Source organism: Cryptomeria japonica, chromosome 2 (assembly GCF_030272615.1).
Source record: "Cryptomeria japonica chromosome 2, Sugi_1.0, whole genome shotgun sequence".
Taxonomy (NCBI): Eukaryota; Viridiplantae; Streptophyta; class Pinopsida; order Cupressales; family Cupressaceae; genus Cryptomeria; species Cryptomeria japonica.
In genome coordinates, this window is record NC_081406.1 from 619,673,871 (window position 1) to 619,692,959 (window position 19,089).

Genomic DNA, 19,089 nt, shown 5'->3' on the forward strand with positions numbered 1-19,089 from the left:
GAAATCAACTTAAACCTACAAAATTAAAAGAATTTGACCATACCCAATATCCCAGAAATCCCATTTAGACTTTTGACGCCCCACATCAATCTGACGGATACTACTCTACTCAAAGTAATTGCCAAAGCCTAAGTAATTGACACTTAAATGACCTTCGGGCAGTGGGCTCTAATCTCATGGGCGTCTCAAAAGGGGGCATGAAGATATTTTTGAATCTTTGGGAATTTTAAGGCCCTAAAATAATGGAAGCAAGCTCTAAAGCTGTGGAATCTTTTCTTATTTGAGAGATTCCTAAGACCGGTGGAGAAACTCTGGACTTCAGACTCTCTTCATTTTTCAAACCTTTAGCTTTTAAATTTTGGCATTGAAACTTGTTACCAAATTCCTTAAAACTTTATAATCAGCTAGCCATCCTCAAGAATTTCAAATTTCTGGTAAGTTATCTTTTGTGACCGATCTCTCTTCTTCAAATGTTGCCAGCCACCAATTGTTGACTTTGCAAGACATTCTTTTGACAAGCCAAGTTCTAGAACTTCATTAACTTCTATAATAACAATCCCCAATCATTCAAAATAAATCAAGCAATGCAGGAAAAATTTAAGCATTTAATTCATTGTACTTTGGAAGACAATTAGCCAAATCAAGAAAAGTTTTGTACATCCATTTACAGTTTATTCCTGTATTCTTTTATCTCACACTATATTGAGAATAGATGGTATGCATTCAATCAGCTCTTCTAGAGGCTCAACAAATAGCTTTCAAATAATGGACTAAATTTTCTCATGCTGAAAATGCTCAACAAATAATAATGCCTCAGAATGCCATTATGCATGGTCTTCCCTCTCATTATAAAGAATGCCTCCAGAGACATTACAAGTCGCTCATACTGCCTAGCCCTAAATGTCAGTTATTCTTTACATGGTACAAATTGTGACCAACATGAGATGAAATTGCCAAGAATGATGGCTCATCTCAGAAATTTGCTTTAAAAAAGATGAATCGTCAGCAAAAAATCAGGATGAGACTGGTAAAAATAAGATACATTGGATTTATTGATTGAAACCTTGATCCAACATATACTTGAACACTTGGACTGAACTGGGGAAATACTACAAAAATAAGCCTCCCGTCGAACAGAGAAGTTCTCAGGCTTACACAACTACTAGATTCTACCTATCTTCAAACATCCTTCATGTAATGTCTTTCCCCCAACTTCTGCATTACAAACTGACAGATAGCCTGCCAGCCACATCAACAAGATACATTCATGTTAAGCCTGTTCTGCAGCAAAATGGAGCAAACAAAGCAGACATATTTTAACAGTTCACAGCTCCTTTCAGGAGATTTAAGACCTTACCACCATTAGGTTTTTGGGTCCATAACCTTGCATTACAAAATTGTGGACCTTCGAAAGTTACCAGAAACAACAAATTTTGCTTCTTAATAGTTGTGATTCCAAAATGGTAACAACTGACAATTCTTCTTCTATCTGAAATAAACGCCGACAGCATTTGCCTTCCAATTCACCAACAAAATTATCAGTCAGATGAAGTTTTTGGTTTTGATTTTTGCTTCTTGTTATCTAAGGAAGTTAAACCAGTACCCAACCCTAGTGGAGTTTTGTCTTCTAAATTCTCCTCTGATACATTTTCCCTGGTTTCTTCTACACAAACTTCTGCAGTCTTAATTCCATTCTCAGAGTTGGTGGTGCTCTCATTGCCTACTTCTTGAGTGGATGTTGATGGAGAATCACTTGGTGGAGATTTGCTCGCAACACTGGAGTTGATTATATTCAACAGGTCTGTCAACTGAGGCAAAGACTGTGTAGTTACACCTTGTGACCGGACATTAAGACCCCTTGCAACAGCTTTCTTACGGACCTCAGCTGCTGCTCGTGCTCCACGTTCATCCATACCCCTACCTCTAGGAAGAGTGTCAGACATTAGCACAGCAGTTGCAGCTTTGTTCAAGGATGTACGCGAGCGAGCCGCAGTGGGTCCGCCAGTTGCTGCCTGAAAAGCCTGAAGTAATTCAGGACGAGCCTGCCCAGTCCAACAGACAAAGTCAGGTCCTATCAAGACATTAAAGTGGTAAACACATCCAATTAGGTTTAACATTGATTTCCAATTTTCATTCGCAAACCAGATATCTTCTTCAAAGATTAACAAAAATTCCAAAAATAGAAACAACTTAAGTGCCAAATAATAAAAGAAACTAGCAATCTATATACAGCACAAAAATTAATGGAGTAAACATTTACTTTTAAATTACTGGAAGAAAATTTTCTGGACAGTAAGATAAATATCAAGTGTTTTCTTCATAATAACTTATATTAAATGTTTATGAAGAGACAACAATTTTTGGGGAGATGTAAAAGATTCCACCAAAGATTAACGGGATGGCCAAGGTAAGTATTTCACCTTTAGAGCATCCACAGCTTTTTGAGTAGCATCTAAGTCAACGGCCTGTCCTTTCTGCTTCTGTGCATTGATCTACACATAAATAGAAATTGAACTGTTTTAGCATCTGACAGTTACAAACATACACCAGATATAAAATATCTACACACGTGCCTGAAGATCTCGGATCTGAAAAGTCTTGATCCAATTTGCTGAGTCCCGGGTCCTAGAATCATCTTCACCAAGTTGCTTTGCCAATATGTTATAAGTGCTCCGCTCATGCTGGTCATTCAGAATATTTCAGTATTCTGCAATATTTCAATGTCTTCCAGCTTCCTTTGTAATAATTGGATTACAAAGCAGACAACATAGTGATTACTTACCTGAAGGGAAAGCTTATATGCACCCATGCAATTGAAGGCAATTGCAAGAGCATGATAACAAACAGCTGTTTGAATGTGATCATGTCCCAGAAGACGCTCATTCTTTTTCAAGGCTTCTTGGAGATAACGGAGTGCTATATTCATCCTTCCTATGTCCTGATACATCATAGCAATATTTATGAATGTTGCAGCAACATCTGGATGGTCCGGACCACATGAAACATTGAGCAAGAGCAACGTCCGAGCCATATGCCTCAATGCTAATTCAGTTTGGTTCAACCCATGATAGAAAAGAGCCATGTTACCATAGCTGTGAAACACAAAATTATGGAGCCAATCAATTTCCATTTTGCACCTCATCCAGAATTTCTTTTCAAATGCAGAAAATTGAAATACTACAAATGTGATATGTGATTTCATTAACATGAGATTACCTGTGTGCTGTGTCAGGATGATCCAAACCAAGGCATCGCTCATTTATGATAAGCTCTTTATGCTGCTGCATTATAGCTCCAGCCATGTCTCCAGCGTGATATAGAACCATTGCAAGATACCTACAAGGTTAAGTTTAAAACCGGCAGATAACAAAACAATGCTACTAGAAAACAACAATACACAGCATGCAACAGGAAAAGTGAAAACATGTAAGATTCCCCCAAGGACAGAATTCAAACAGAACATTACATCAAAATTAAATTTGATCTAGATACATGAAATATAATGTCCTGTTCTCACAGTGTTGTTTGATTCTCCAGCCGGTTCCTGCATTGTTCTACATGACATGTATATATCAAACTATAAGTCCACTTGTTTGCAATTCAACCTAAATGATAAATGCATACAAACACAGATGCGTGTGTGTACATGATAAATGCAAACATACATGTACATACATAGCATGCATGCATATATACATGCATGTGCACGCATGCACACACACACACACACACACACACACACATCTGTATATATACACACATATTCATAAAAAACTTTGCAAGTTTATTCGCAGAATTTTTTCTTGCAAGGCTGCCTATTCAGTTATTTTTTAGCTTCTTATCATGTGATTTTTCTCCTTTTTTTGTTTTGTTTATTTATCATTATAATTTTTGGTTTATATAGGTTATCCTTCTTTTGTGTAAATGGTCCGCTTAGAGTTCTTAGTTCTGTTTATTAATCTTTTATTTCTGGGGCTTGCTTTTATCATCCTTCTTACCTCATTCTATGTGCCACCTCTACTAATCTATTTTCATCTCCTGTAACACTATCATCCTGATAATGGATCATGGAGTGTGATCCTAAACATTGATAGTAAAAACTTCTACACAATCTAATCCAGAAACAATAGCAATGAATATTATGGATTATTGATTCACTTTTATGTACACTTACAAATTGACAAGTTATATTCACAAAAGTTTTAGATGGTGAATGCATAAGCCCACAAATTATTTTTTTGGAAACTCAAAAGAAAATAGTCTTAATTGTAATCTATGAATTATACCGTGCATAAATTGAACGAAACTGTTTCATCGATACCCATCACTACCTGATTTCAAACACCTATACAATACCTAGTGCTAGAAACTAGATTTCCACATCCCAGTAAAAACAGAAGGAGAGGAATGTACCGGCAACAGTTGGCCACCTCTCGATGCATCGGACCAGACACCTGGTTTTCATCAAGGTATGTTAAGTACAGAAATTTAGGTATCTAGGGCATAGAATATATCCTAGTTACCAATCAAATCGAACATCCAATGCCTGCCAGTTAAATTCTACTAGAGGTTGCAGAATATTACAAACCTGTTGAAGAATTGCAAAAGCCTCAGAGAAAAGTTCATATGCCTCATTAAGCTTTCCCTGCAACAAGAAAACAATTTCCAAACATTTAATTGAAAGAATGTAGAATTATAATTTGTAATCATAAAGAAATGCAGACAGGGTTCATTATATGCTTTTATAAAGGAGCAATTGACTGCTGTAGTGTTAAGTCATTGCCCAAGGAGGAATTTCAGCTGAATTTCACTGATGACAATATGGACATATTTCTTATAACATAGAATCAGTTTTCATTAGCTTCAAAAAGGTTGTGTACCTCGGCAAGCTGAAGTTTGCCGGTCTCTATCAGATCTCGGGCATCAGAACAAACTGTGGCAGAGTGCTTCACTACTGTATGCATGTCCAATATGTCTGATATTTTGAAAGGAGTTTCCGAATCAAGATCATGTTTGCGGGCACCAATAGTTATACCAACCTGACATAAACAAGGTGTATATAATTGTATTGAAGTACAATACACTGATCAGTACAGTATTACCAAATGACCATAAATTAAAACCTTTTAACATATCGATCCATACAAAGAGATCACTACAACAAATCAATAACAAATTGTCTGGTTGCCCATTATAAATGTCGTACAAATTAATCAGCTCATTTATGAACATCACCCATAAAAAGCTATGCATTACAACTTATTAGAGCAACTCCAAAAATATATAATATGGGAAAAACTAGCAACAGACATCAAAAACAAAAGTAAAATAAATCAGATTAAATAAATATAAACAAGTCAAAAATGAAACCCAAATTCTTCAGAATATGCTCTACATATATTACATACAGAAACCCACACCCTTCAATAATTCTATTTTGACAATTTGCTTTTCACATAAAATTACAGGGAAAAGGCTTAATTGAGCAAATCCCATATGGTTACTGCAGCAGTCACACGTCAAGATAGATGCTGCCTCAAGAAACATCAATCCAGAGGAAATTGTACACTGTTATAATTATACAAGAGTACCCAATATGAATGGTTAAAAAGAGTCCATAAAGCAATTGAAACAACATAGTTAAGTGCTAAGATCATGGAATTGAGAATCAAAGGGCAAACACAAAAAGAATGTTTAAAATAACGACAAAACAGGGGATATGGCAACCATACATATGAGATATACAATTATAATATCATGGGTACACTTTTTATACAGTTTGAACCTAGATATGCCATCAATAATATCAAAACAGGGGATATGGCAAACACAAAAAGGGCAAACACAAAGGGCAAACACAAAGAATGTTTAAAATAACGACAAAACAGGGGATATGGCAACCATACATATGAGATATACAATTATAATATCATGGGTACACTTTTTATACAGTTTGAACCTAGATATGCCATCAATAATATTGGTCCAATGAGCAGTGAACATTGAATTTTATTAACTTAAAACAACAAACAAATTCATTTGTATGAGTGACTTCTAAAAACTCCATTCGAGCATTTTGCTGTTTTCTGTCTCCGACAATCCACACATTATGAGAAATAAAAACCCTTGTCTACACAAAAAGAACAGAAGTAAGAGATTGTGAAATAGCAGAACACTATCATATCACATTGTTGTTGACAAAACTAAAAGAATGTGAGAAAATAAAAAATTCAAAAAAAAAAAAACACAAAAATAAGAGTTAGAGAGAAACCAAGGAACTGTGCAATTCATGTTCATGAACTAAATGCTCCAAACATGGAGCTGATTCCAAAAAAGATTTATATGGATTGATTTCCTCCATCCTACAATTACCCATATGGTTGCTCCTTTCCACTTCCTTTTCAATGAAGAAATTAGTTATAGATGATTAGGAGAATATTTAGGTCCACTAGTTCAGGAAACTTGGCTGTATCCTCACACTCTTGGCCCCAACTTGGCATTTTAGCTGCAACACTTTATTAAAAAATTAGATGGCTTTAACAATTCATCGTAATTACCTAGAACAGCACCAGTCGGACTATTGTGCATTTCTTACTCAATCACCTAAAAGTTCATTGTGTTTACATCAAGAAGTGATTTCCATTTTAGGAATTCCATCTACTATAAGAGCTGAGGGAGGTATTATTGTATTACCTAGTAGTTCCTTATCTGTATTCTTTAAATACCACAACCAACAGTGCTTGACTTTATTTCTGAAGATAATGACTTTTATACAACACTGTAAAGACCATCCTGGGAGGTATTTTTAGAGTCCATGGAAGTTCCTTACCTATGTTATTTCAATAATTCAACCATGGGTGTTTGGTTTTATTACAATCACCATGGAGACTGACCATTTATGCAAATAGAATTCATGACTATTGTACCCACAGTTGTTGTGCAATTGTCAAGGTCAATTGTGTCCCAAACAGTCGTTAAAACACATACTATTGGCAAATTCTTCTCACTGCTCTGCTTACCCTAATCTTAAATGCCACTTCCAGCCCTGATCAGCAGAACACTCCATCTTTGATCATCAAAATCGTATTCTATGAATACCCTCCTTATATTGCTCGTCACTTCAAGGAAGCTCACATTGCTCAAAGGTGAAGGATCATGACTCATTTGCCCTTTGCAATGACAGCTACGATGTCGCATGATCACCAGAAAATAGCATGTTCAGCATCAATTCAATCACAGGCAACCAAAGTCATGCATAACTATCACCACCCTATAAGAAGAGGAATAGTAATAAACTAGAGCAAATAAATCACTAACTAGCCAATGGAAACAAATGTTGGCTGCCAATGAGGAACATTAGTGCAACACCAACAAATAAAAACCAAAACAAAGATGGCAAAAATAACTACACATACCACCAAGGATGCTAACCATGACCAAGGAAATGGGATCCATTGCCCAAAAGCTACAATAAACTGTGAAAGTTGCACCCAAGTGACAATACAACGACCTGGAAAGAAGGAAACAGTCATGCAAAAGGAAAGAGACCAATCACCAGTTGAGAAATGTTGGCTGCCAATGAGGAACATTAGTGCAACACCAACAAATAAAAACCAAAACAAAGATGGCAAAAATAACTACCCATACCACCAAGGATGCTAACCATGACCAAGGAAATGGGATCCATTGCCCAAAAGCTACAATAAACTGTGAAAGTTGCACCCAAGTGACAATACAACCACCTGGAAAGAAGGAAACAGTCATGCTACAAGAAAGAGACCAATCACCAGTTGAGAAATGAAAGGCAACTACTCCCCTAAATGCCTTTACTACCCTTTTCAACTTCTCTTCTGTACTCCAACTTCTACTTGTGATTTCCTTTCCATGTTGTCTGCCAATGATGCAACAGCAATTCAATGTTGGCTTTCAGACAATCCCCACAACGCCAACCGTCAAGTGTCATACTCACTACACTATCCTCTAGCACCTAACAATATCTCTCTCAACCAATCAGCCAATGCAACATTGTTGTTGTGAGATTTTTTCAGCTACACCCAATCTAAACTGACACCTGCTATTTGGTAATATTTGTCCAAAGTGAAAATAAAATATTACTTTTCCATATAAACAGACAATAAATGTTAATTTTGTTTGACCCTTTAGTAAAATGGTAGATAAACACAAAAATTATATGTAATGACCCAAAAGTTATAAGAGGGTAAAAGAAATTCCTATGTGATTACATTTGGAAAAAGTGTGAAATTATTGATTATCAAATGATATACGAATCTTGAGAGATAAAAACAAGGCAAAATTTATGAAAGGGTATGATGGTTTGGAAACACCCCTTAATGTTATATAAATTATGTAAGAAACTTGGAAATGACATGGAGATTGCCCAATGAATGTCTCCATGTGTATGGTGTGCATTTCTGAATATATGTGCTATTTAGTTGACCAAACTGTAAAATCCTTGCAAAAGTTTTCCAAGGTATTTTTTCATAACAATAAAGAAAATGTATGGGCATGCTCGTGGATTGCTGAGTAGACTCACTTAATAATACAACTATCAATTGCTTTTCTGAATGTATGCATAGAGTCCAGCTTCCTTGTGCATTTTGAAAGGCATAGTCTTTTGTGGTGTCTTGATTAAGGTATCACCTTGGTTTCAATTAATGCATCTTTTGTATGAATTCAAAGACTTTGTTGCTCAACTAGATAAAAGCACCGGATTTTTACTGGCTCCTTCTCCCCATCATCCTCCACACACTCGAAACAAATCAATATAAACATCATTTTTAATTTTATCTTTTCTACTGTGTTCCAAACTGCCATGTCTAAATGTATGTAACATTATAAGGGGTTCTTATAAAACACATTCATTGACATTTACATGGCAAATCATCTATTTTATTAGTGCTTAACCTTGAATCCCCCAAACCCCACAAAGTGAACTGAAATAGGGGTGCAACATGCAAAGGGCATGTTTTGTGTCGGGGTGAGTGTTGTGTTTCTGTGTTGATATCTATTACAGCACCTTGAGGAAACCCGTCTTGCAAAGATGGAAGTGAAGGAGGTCTTAACCACCTCGATGATTGGTTCTCAGTTGCCCAGCCTGAACATAGGTTTCTTGATAGTTGATACTCTTCCAAGGTTTGACACACTGGCACTTGGGAGATTATCCAACCTTAGGGACTTGGGATCGATAACTCAAATGACCAAAATGTCTAAGATTTGAGGACTGCTGTTGCAATCCTAACACATTTGCTGTGCTTGTGGCCACACCTACAACGATCATTCCCATTTTTGGGAATAATAGATTTGTCTCTGATTTGTCTCCACCTCCTAAAGTCATGTGACCAATAATGCTAAGAAGATATAAGCGAGTTCCCAAGTGACAAAATATATCATCCAGATATATTCTCTTGAAATCTCCACTGATTTCCCCCACCATAGGGAGAAAATGAGAGATACAAACATCCTCAACAAGAGTATTCTCATTTCTCTCATTGCTCTCATTAACGAAGACCCAAAATAGAAATGGAGAGAAAGAGTGTGTGCCTGCCCTCACCCCATTGAATGCAACTGTACTTCTAAGAAAGTAATGTTTATAGGCAATCCAACACAGGCCCAAATTTATCCCATATCACCTAACTATGAAAGCAATAATGAGCTTTGAGACTCCTAAAGCTCCTAGCTTGTGGAACAACATATGCTTGGAAACAAAGTAAAAAGACTTTTGAATCCAATGAACCAGCAAAATGACTCCATGAGAATGCTGAAGAGCCCTCATAATAAGCATAAATGTTAAAATGCAACCAAATGAATGGAATTATCTCCCAGATTCTGCCTCTCCATGATTCTAAACTTACCACACTTCAGTTACTTAAAAAGTAAAGTCCGTGATTGTGACATAAAGTTTGGCAAACATATTCCCAGACAGTATGGTCATGTAGTCATTCAAGCTCAAGCCCTCATAATAAGTGAATAATGTGCTACAGCCCAAGGACGGTAAGCCCAAGCAACCTACCTCACTAATTAGTCTGTAATCAGAAGAAAACACATGTCCATGGAAAATTTGATATAGTCACCCTAGATCCCTTCAAAATTTGTTGCTTTGTGAGAGTACAACATTCAAATAGCCCTCCATATGTTGTTGAGAGTTAAAAGTACACAAATAGCAGGAAGAGCAGGAACACAAACAGGGGACTGATAAAGAATTTCCTATAGACAAAAGGTTTGTTAGATCTGGATTTAGGACTTAATTCCACCAAAAGTAGATATGCCAAAAGTTCATTGGGTAATTGTAGAGGGTGTTAATAAGCCCATGTCGCCTGGACATAAGAAACCAACGTTTCTTTTGTCAAAGCAGACAACCATGCTCTGCATGTGTAGGAATGAATTGAATGGACTGAACAGAATACCTGTATGTGTGTGCCTTACCAATGTCATTGCATCCAAGGTTTTCCCATTTTTTTGTTGCAGTAGCATCAGATGTCGCACCTATATCTGTACCCAAACCATCACCATAGCTGTACATCTCAGCTCATCAATGTGCTTTTCCTACAGTTGTGAATGCAACACGTCCCAAAGGTAACTCTGACCACCATTTAATTGTTATATTATATCTCAAGCCCCCAACCCCTTTACCTCTCATGTACAAAGACATCACTTGCTATAGTCTAAATTCAGTACTTCATCCTTGCAAATTTATATTTGACAACACAGGAAAAAGTGACAAAAATTAGTTAACTTCATTATGTTATTAAATTATGTAACCCAATATTGACAAAAGGACATATGTAAAATACCTTTTGACAAAGATTACGAAATGTTGACATCTTCTTCACTCTTATTTTCACGTCCTCAGGTAATTCAAACTGCATGTATCATAGCATAAACTTAGAAATTGAAAAAGCTAAAGCCCATAAGACCACAACTAAACATTAAACTAGGATTTCTCAAGCAATGCAAAACTTGCCTGATACTTGAACTTCACACACTCCTTAATATCAATCCAGACTAACTCAGAAGTTATACACAGATACGATGACTGAATCTGCCCAGCATTTTTACTTTGCAAAAGAATCTTACTGTGCTTTTTGCAAGCCTCTACAATTGATTTAGATGTATTATCCTGTTCAAATACATGTATCTATCAGATAATAATTTTATAAATAACCATATAAATTCTGATAAAATATTAGTATTACCATCAGAAACAGTTTTGAAAATTTTAAGAAAAAAATTTAAAAATACAATTTGACAATCAAAACCTGATAGCATTGTTGTGCTTGCGATCTTATGTTACATAACTGAAAAAAAAAAAATTTAAAAATGGCAACAAGATCAAAATTCCCATTCTGGTTTACACTAATGGCCTTGTTCAGTGGCTGAATCAAACAAACAGGACTACCATTGTGGTCTTCTGGCAAGGACCAAAGAATTGGCAATATGCAACAAAGTTTAAGGGATTAAAATTACTTCCAAACTATCTTTTCCTCGAATATTCGATAGCCGTGTAAATCAATAGTCAGAAAGAGCAAATAGGTATGTAAACAGGAAACGAGAACATCTTCACTCAAAAAACTTTGCCAAACAAATAAGAACCTGTGACAACTAAGAGCCAGGTCTTCAAGTCAATGAACTTATCAGGCCATCCACCCACACATAAAAATTTGAAATATTAAAGAAGTTAATAAGATGCAGACCGCATGCTTCATTATTTTAATATATCTAGTGGTCATACAATCTTGGTATCCATTACTATGTTACCTTTGCGGAAAGAAATAGTTAAAAGTAACCAGGAAAGGATAGAATTGGAACTTGGCAGTACTCATTAAATTTTATAAACATGTAAGAAATTCCCAAATCCTAGATTGCCATTTAACACCATTCAGTACCTATTTACGAATAAGAATGTGGAGATAATTGATCGAGGAATTCATTTAAATTTAGAGTAATCTTAAATAATTCTTGAAATTGGGTAGTGCACACTATCAGTATAAAGGGAAAAGCACAATCACTCCTGACATTCTCAAGCATTATTTAACCATAGGAGCAGAGATCACCAAATATTTGCATTAATTACTGTAAGGTGGAGAGGCCATTACAATTTGACTCAATCCTGCAATTCTTTTCTGAATGGGGCATGATTCCCAAAAATCTATTAATTACAATTAACGTGTGCTTTCTTCAACAGATAAGACTTTTTTCAATGAATTGGTGCTTTTCCAATAGAACAGTGGTTTTGAACTTTGTAATATTGTATCCTAACTTATAAGTTACTAAGTTGCAATTGACAAACTAGCTTTGAAATTCAAACTTGAGACAAAAAATTTCATTGCTATTGGAAAATTAATGAATATAAACTGTCATATCTTAGGCTGCTATGATTGTTTCACTTTCTACCCATATACACTTTGTTTATCATAAAATTACTTCCCTGTTTTAAAATATTTAAGCCTTTTCTCCCTGATTTTATTAATATTTCAACATTTTTTACTTGGCAAATTTTTTCCTGATGTAGTCTCAAATAATTGATTCCATTTATACTTTTGGTTTGTTGAGTAAATATAATACTTCTATGCTTGAAAAATATGTGGGTCCTGTGCCCTGATATCCTTATGGAGGACTCTTGAACACACAATCTTCTATTAACTGATTTGCACTCTCTCTCTCTCTCTCTCTCTCTCTCTCTCTCTCTCTCTCTCTCTCTCTCTCTCTCTCTCTCTCTCTCTCTCTCTCTCTCTCTCTCACATAATCCTAAATCTGCTTTTTATGCTTCAGATATTTTGTTTTATTCCATGGATCCTTCCTTCTCAAATGAAAACTTCTCCCCTTTATATCCTCCAATGTGAGGGAGAGTCGCACCTCTTCATAATGGTCACAACTACCACCCTTTGAATGGGTCACAACCCTTCATCATTCCTGCCCCTTTGAAAGAGTCACTTCCTTATCTTCTTCCCATTAATGCTTTCTTAATTCCTTTGATCCCTTCTTTCTTCCTTATCCCTTTTTTTTTCCCCCAAATGAAGTTCTCTTCTCTCCCTTTTATATCTCATGTTTGAGGGAGTCACAACTTTTCATTTCATGCCTTTTAACCATTCATTAAACTTAACTAAATTTTAATTATATTAAATTTTAGTTTTATTCTTTTATATTTTAATTTATTATTATTATTTATTAATAAATCCTATTTCAACAAGGGGAAATTACAGTCCGCCCTTCCCAAAATTGTCCTCAAGCAATGTAGGTTTCTAAGAACTGAATAAATCAACCCTTGGAGATTAGTATTTCTTCTTTAATTTGGTTGACCCAACGCTTGCACCATACTATGGGTATTTCTTTGCGTTAAAGCATGGGTGATCTTAACATATATTAAGATGTGGATTAGAAGCATGGCACATATCTATTACCCTAAATAAATTCATATCTTTTTCGTTTACTCTTGTTATTCTCATATTGTAGATCAACCAATAATAGGAATCCCATGATGATAGAAACATATTTACAGTAATCATAGATATTCATGGAGTAGACATACTAAACACGAAGTATACACATAAAAACAAGGAGCATGCACATGAAGTATACACATAAAAACAAGGAGCATGCACATGAAGTATACACATGAACATAAGAAATAATGAGCATTCAGTGAATGAGCAGATTATGATAAACATTATGACTAGCTAATTATCTTATAACCAGTCATTGCTTAGTTCAGTAGGAAACTCAAAAGGGTGCAAGTAAACTGCCCACCTCAACTAAGCTCAAGTGTGCATCACATCTAAATCATGGCCATTCGCCTCACATCCCACAAGCGGCAGGAACGATCAACTATGACCAGTTCCATACCTTAGGGAAATCAATTCATCACTTGGCCCACAAGAGGCAAGAATGTCCAACTATGACCAATTCCATCCCATGAGGTAATCAATTCATCACTTGGCCCAAAAGAGGCGGGAATGTCCAACTATGACCAATTCCATCCCTTGGGGTAATCAATTCAACACTTGGCCCACAAGAGGCAGGAACGTCCAACTATGACCAATTCCATCCCTTGGGGTAATCAATTCAACACTTGGCCCACAAGAGGCAGGAACGTCCAACTATGACCAATTCCATCCCTTCGGTAAAAGTTTCAATGTTAAATTTTTTTTATTTTTTTTTATTATTTTTTTTTGTGGAGTTTGACTGGACAATTTGTTTCTAGATCTTGAAGATGCAAGGGTGTCATAACCTATATTTTATTGGGATATCCTATATTTTTGCACAAAGCACCTTCTAAATGCACAGGTCTGCAGCTTATATCAATCTGATCTGCTGCCTATACTCATATTACATATATGTGTGTTTGAGAATCCTTTCTATTACATCAGGTCTGATTCTCTAGTTATTGATTTAATGTTTCCTCTTCTTTTCCTTCGATGGCTGCTTGATTTTTTATTGTAGATTTGTATTTGTGTTCTGATCTCTTTGATAATGTTCATATCATTCTTCCAAAATTTCTTAGAATTCTGATTTAGGTCTGCTCCTAAATCTGCTTTTATGCTTCAGATATTTTGTTCTATTCCATGGATCCTTCTCAAATGAAAACTTCTCTCCTTTATATCCTCCAATGTGAGGGAGTCATACCTCTTCATAATGGTCACAACATTTCACAATTACCACCCTTTGAAAGGGTCGCAACTCTTCATCATTTCTGCCCCTTTGAAAGAATCAGTTCAGTATCTTCTTCCCATTAATGCTTTCTTAAATCCTTTGCTCCCTTTTTTCTTCCTTATCCCTTTTTCTCCCCAAATGAAATTCTCTTCTCTCCCTTTTATATCTCGTGTTTAAGGGAGTCACAACTTTTCATTTCATGCCTTTTGACCATTCATTAAACTTAACTAAATTTAAATATATATTTTAGAGAGAGAGAGAGGACATATATCGTCGTCCCCCCACCATCCCCCAAAAATGGCCCTCCAATTGTATCCCCAAAATGTATCCCATGTCGTCCTCTCATCCCCATCCCCGAAATGTCATGTAACACAAAATTATGTGTTATTCAATTTACCATATTAATTATTAAAATTGGAATTCATACTTAATTAGCAGATATTGTATTTTGCATTGGTTATTCATGTCTATTTGAATAACTTTGCATCTTGTATATTATCTTAACTCTTAACATTTAATCCATTAAATCCACTACTAATACTTGAAATAACTTTGGGAGAAAAATGACATTACACTCCATATGCTTGTGCATAACATTCAATGCTCCAACCACCTCTTGAAGTATTTCTTCATTTTGGATGGAGGTGGGTTTTTATTTTAATTATGATTTCAGTTAATCAAAGTTTGGGGGGAGACCAAGTAAATGGAAAGCAGAGGAAAATTACAAGTGATTGGAATCATATTCTGACAATCCCAAACTAGTAAACTTGCAATCATAATCTGACAAGACAAATCTTGTCATCTTGACATATCGTTTAGGTAGTTAAAAATATTAATTATGTTTTGAGTATAACAATGCAAGATCTAGGAATAATGATTTAGCAAGCCATCTAAAGTATGGGTAAAATTGTTTGAATCTCATCCTGGAGATTTTACACCATATAATCAGGTCAAGTACACCTTCTCTGCTAATCAGCAGATGCATGTGATGCTTAAATTTAAATAAACCCCCAATTTTCTGCAACTATTATTTACTCTACCTTTGAAATGACAAAACAATGAGGTATTCCTAAGTACAATTTCTAACAGGTGCATGGAAAAGGCATCCTAGATTTAAGGATCCAATCACTGTGTCTATTGAAAAATGTGTCCCAGAGCAGGAAGGATTTGCTCATGCTGGAAAGATAGATCTAGGGTCGTTGCTGAAGCAGAATATGGAAGGAATTTAGCAGCATTGGTAATGAATTGAATTTTCCTGTGTCTCAGGCCAGGTTTGTGAAGCCATAGCCACGGCAGGAGAAAGTGCAAGGTACTGCAGATGGTTACTATTGGCACCCAGGGCTGAATTGGTCTCTATAGCAGAAAGGCAAAAGATTTTTTTCAGCCATACAGGTGAATCAACAAGGTACATGAAGGAACTGTACAAGCAGGAATTGGAAATTAAAAATCTTATGCTAAGCTCTTGATGATATCATTATTGATACATCTTCCTTCTACCCCATACTGAGCCGATATAAGGAAAGTAAGCATCTGTCTGATGGCCACAAGGCAGGAATTGTGCCTGATAAGGATTTGCCCACAACATACATTGTGCTGAAATTGTCCTGTGTGGAGCTGGCTCTGGGCTACATCCTGATAGAAGAGGAGGATAATTAAATTATTAGGGTATTTAGAATGCAGGAGATATAAGAGACTAAAAATAGGCAACTAACCAAACATTTTGTCAAGGAGCATGCTGTACCTGTCCTTAGACCTAGCTACGAGCAATCTGGAACAGCGACACACTCCAGCAGAAGACGGCTCAAAGAAGCCCATGGGACTTTATGAATCTATCTTCTACATCTTTGTAGGTACTTTAATCAGCTTCATTTACATTAAGAAGTTGACAATTTCTGTCTAGCTGGACTTGCATGAAAGCTTTTCTAGGTGATAAGAGCTATCTAGTGGTGTGCTCTTCATAGTAATGTGGTAGTCTTTTTGTTTAAAGGTGAATGTTTTTAAGGCTGGAACGGCCAGCTGCCTTTATCTATGTAACAGTTTATAAAACTGTTAACATATATGCAAACTTATTTACATAACCAGCACATGCATTGTTTTTTCTTTTTATTTTAGGCATGATGCCTAATTTCCTCTTATTGGAGAGGGCTCCATATATAAGAATAAAAAAAAAGAACTTTAGAAGGTTCTGCAGCTTCAATTTTGTGATGGCAATGGAAAGAAACCCTCACATTTAACAATAAAAAAATAGAACTTTAGAAGGTTCTGCAGCTTCAATTTTGTGATGGCAATGGAAAGACAATTAAATAAGAGGTAGAGTATCCATGACAGTGTATCAATTCAGCAAAAAGAAATTACATTGAAGAGTTTCTGGACTGTGAAAACTTGATGTTTATTACATAATGAAATTATTTATCTGTCAAAAAAGCTCCCATAATGTCTTTATAAATCTATTTTGGCAGGAAAACCGAAAAAATAACCCACCATATGTTATTAGAAAAATGAGACACGAGCCTTTTTTTAAGCCTTTGTAAAATTCTATCCACTGATATCATCATATTCAGAATAGTAACTTCTTTATGCTTTCAAGGATCCCTTTTGATGCCTGTTTTCAAACAAAATTTTAAATGAAGAAAACAGGTTTGAGGACTCACAGATGTCGATGGTAACTGGTTTGCTGCTTTTTTTGAATGCCCACCCTTCCCCTTTTTCCGAGGTTTGTCTCCAGCCAGACTGCCAACCTTTGTGCTAGTAGGTGCATCATGCCCTAGAAAACAATTAAAAAAGTGTGCTATTGCACCTCCCAGATCATGATCTTGTGTTTCCCTTAGAACACCCTGAGGTGAAAAGATTATAAGTATTTACACAAATCCCAATAAAACCTCTAGGATAGTCATAACCATTAATCTACATAAATTCCAAAATTTGATACACACAACATAGCTATGCTGAGAAAAGAAGGAAATTTAATAAAAAGAATCATTTCTAGCATTTCAAATATTCAGTAGGGGCATAACACATTAAAAAAAATTATAGATTATATTATTTATATATTTTGAATTATTATATTCACAATGAAGTGGACTAGCATGTTTAATGTGCCAATAGATGAGGTTTCCAGTCCTTGTAACGATCAAAGATTAATTGGTATGTGGTTATTGTTCAAATATTATAGAAACCATTTGAATAACTATATTATAGAAACCTACCAACATTCACACTGAAGCATGTCATAATGGTAATGAATCTGTTCAATACTGTGAGAGATGTATCATACTAGAATCAAGAATAATAAGAGAAAACAAGACATGTCCAAGCATGATTAATGATTAAAAATATCAAAGAAAAATTCCTGAAACACCCATGCCAGGAGTATAAATAATTCAATACACCAGCAATAGTTGACATGGTATCAAATTGAGAAAACGCCAGGTATGTGCAAAGAAATACAATAACAGACACTAAAAGATGATAATGATTATGGCATTTTGAACAAATCAAGAAAAGAAAAGATGTAAAAATATTCTATTCAAATTTATCCAAAAGCTTTACAATTTCATTTTCAATTGACTGAAAACCTAATGTTACAACACAGGCCAAAGGAACAAGCTCAAAGCAAAGTCTAAACCAAAAAAGACATTAATACATTGTTCAGAGTGGTCTCAACTTTCTAAACATAACAACCAATATAATAAGATATGCTAGTCAAATATGCATGCACAGAATAGTAGAAGTCAACAAGGCCTTTCAGAAATTGTTTGCCGCAATGGCAACATTATTAAAAGAATGCACAACTATTAAAGGGAAAACGTAGACCATATATATTAAGTCGAACAAACACAGAGACCACAAGGGAACTGGCACAAATTGAATAAAGGTCACGACATATGAATAAATTAAAACTAACAATTCTCCATGAGGGAAAATCATAGAAATGGCCTAAATAGATCAAAGAACTCGTGAAAACAGTGTATAAAATTATATTTACATAGGCAAATCAATAAAATATTAGCCTAATCAATATTGGGATCGTCACTATAACCACTAAACTATCACATTACTGTCTGAAGCTTGACAAAATATCAAATTTTACAGCCTCAATTCAAACCTAAAGTAATAGGCCATTACACCTTTGGACCTTGGTTCAACAATATTAAGGTAAGAGGAAAAAATAATAAAAAATGATAATTGCATAAGCCACATTGAAGAATTCCCATTTCCTCCAATAAATTCAGACAGTACAACATAAAACTATTAATAAACAATATTTAAACAGCATTGCTATTTTCCACCACATCCCTTGTGATGAGGGCAGGGAAACGTGAGAATGCGAAAAGTTAGCACCTGTAAATATCTCCCAATTCCTACAAATGGTATTCTGACAGCAAAATAGCACAGGGATGGAAACTGCGATGTGCTGACACG

At 35.4% G+C, this 19,089-nt stretch overlaps 1 protein-coding gene across 1 annotated transcript in view; it reads right to left on the minus strand.

The window, feature by feature from the left end:
* Positions 1–734: 734 nt before the first annotated feature.
* Positions 735–19,089, minus strand: part of LOC131078689 (clustered mitochondria protein) — a 116,480-nt gene continuing 98,125 nt past the window's right edge. Inside the window, exons 18-28 of the mRNA XM_058016449.2 lie at positions 17,319–17,501; positions 10,982–11,137; positions 10,812–10,880; positions 4,881–5,039; positions 4,589–4,645; positions 4,414–4,454; positions 3,217–3,336; positions 2,783–3,092; positions 2,574–2,681; positions 2,421–2,492; positions 735–2,042 (exon numbers count right to left, since the gene is read on the minus strand). Coding sequence (XP_057872432.2) covers positions 1,539–2,042; positions 2,421–2,492; positions 2,574–2,681; positions 2,783–3,092; positions 3,217–3,336; positions 4,414–4,454; positions 4,589–4,645; positions 4,881–5,039; positions 10,812–10,880; positions 10,982–11,137; positions 17,319–17,501 — 1,779 coding nt within the window. The 3' untranslated portion in view covers positions 735–1,538. The remainder of the gene's footprint in view (positions 2,043–2,420; positions 2,493–2,573; positions 2,682–2,782; positions 3,093–3,216; positions 3,337–4,413; positions 4,455–4,588; positions 4,646–4,880; positions 5,040–10,811; positions 10,881–10,981; positions 11,138–17,318; positions 17,502–19,089) is intronic.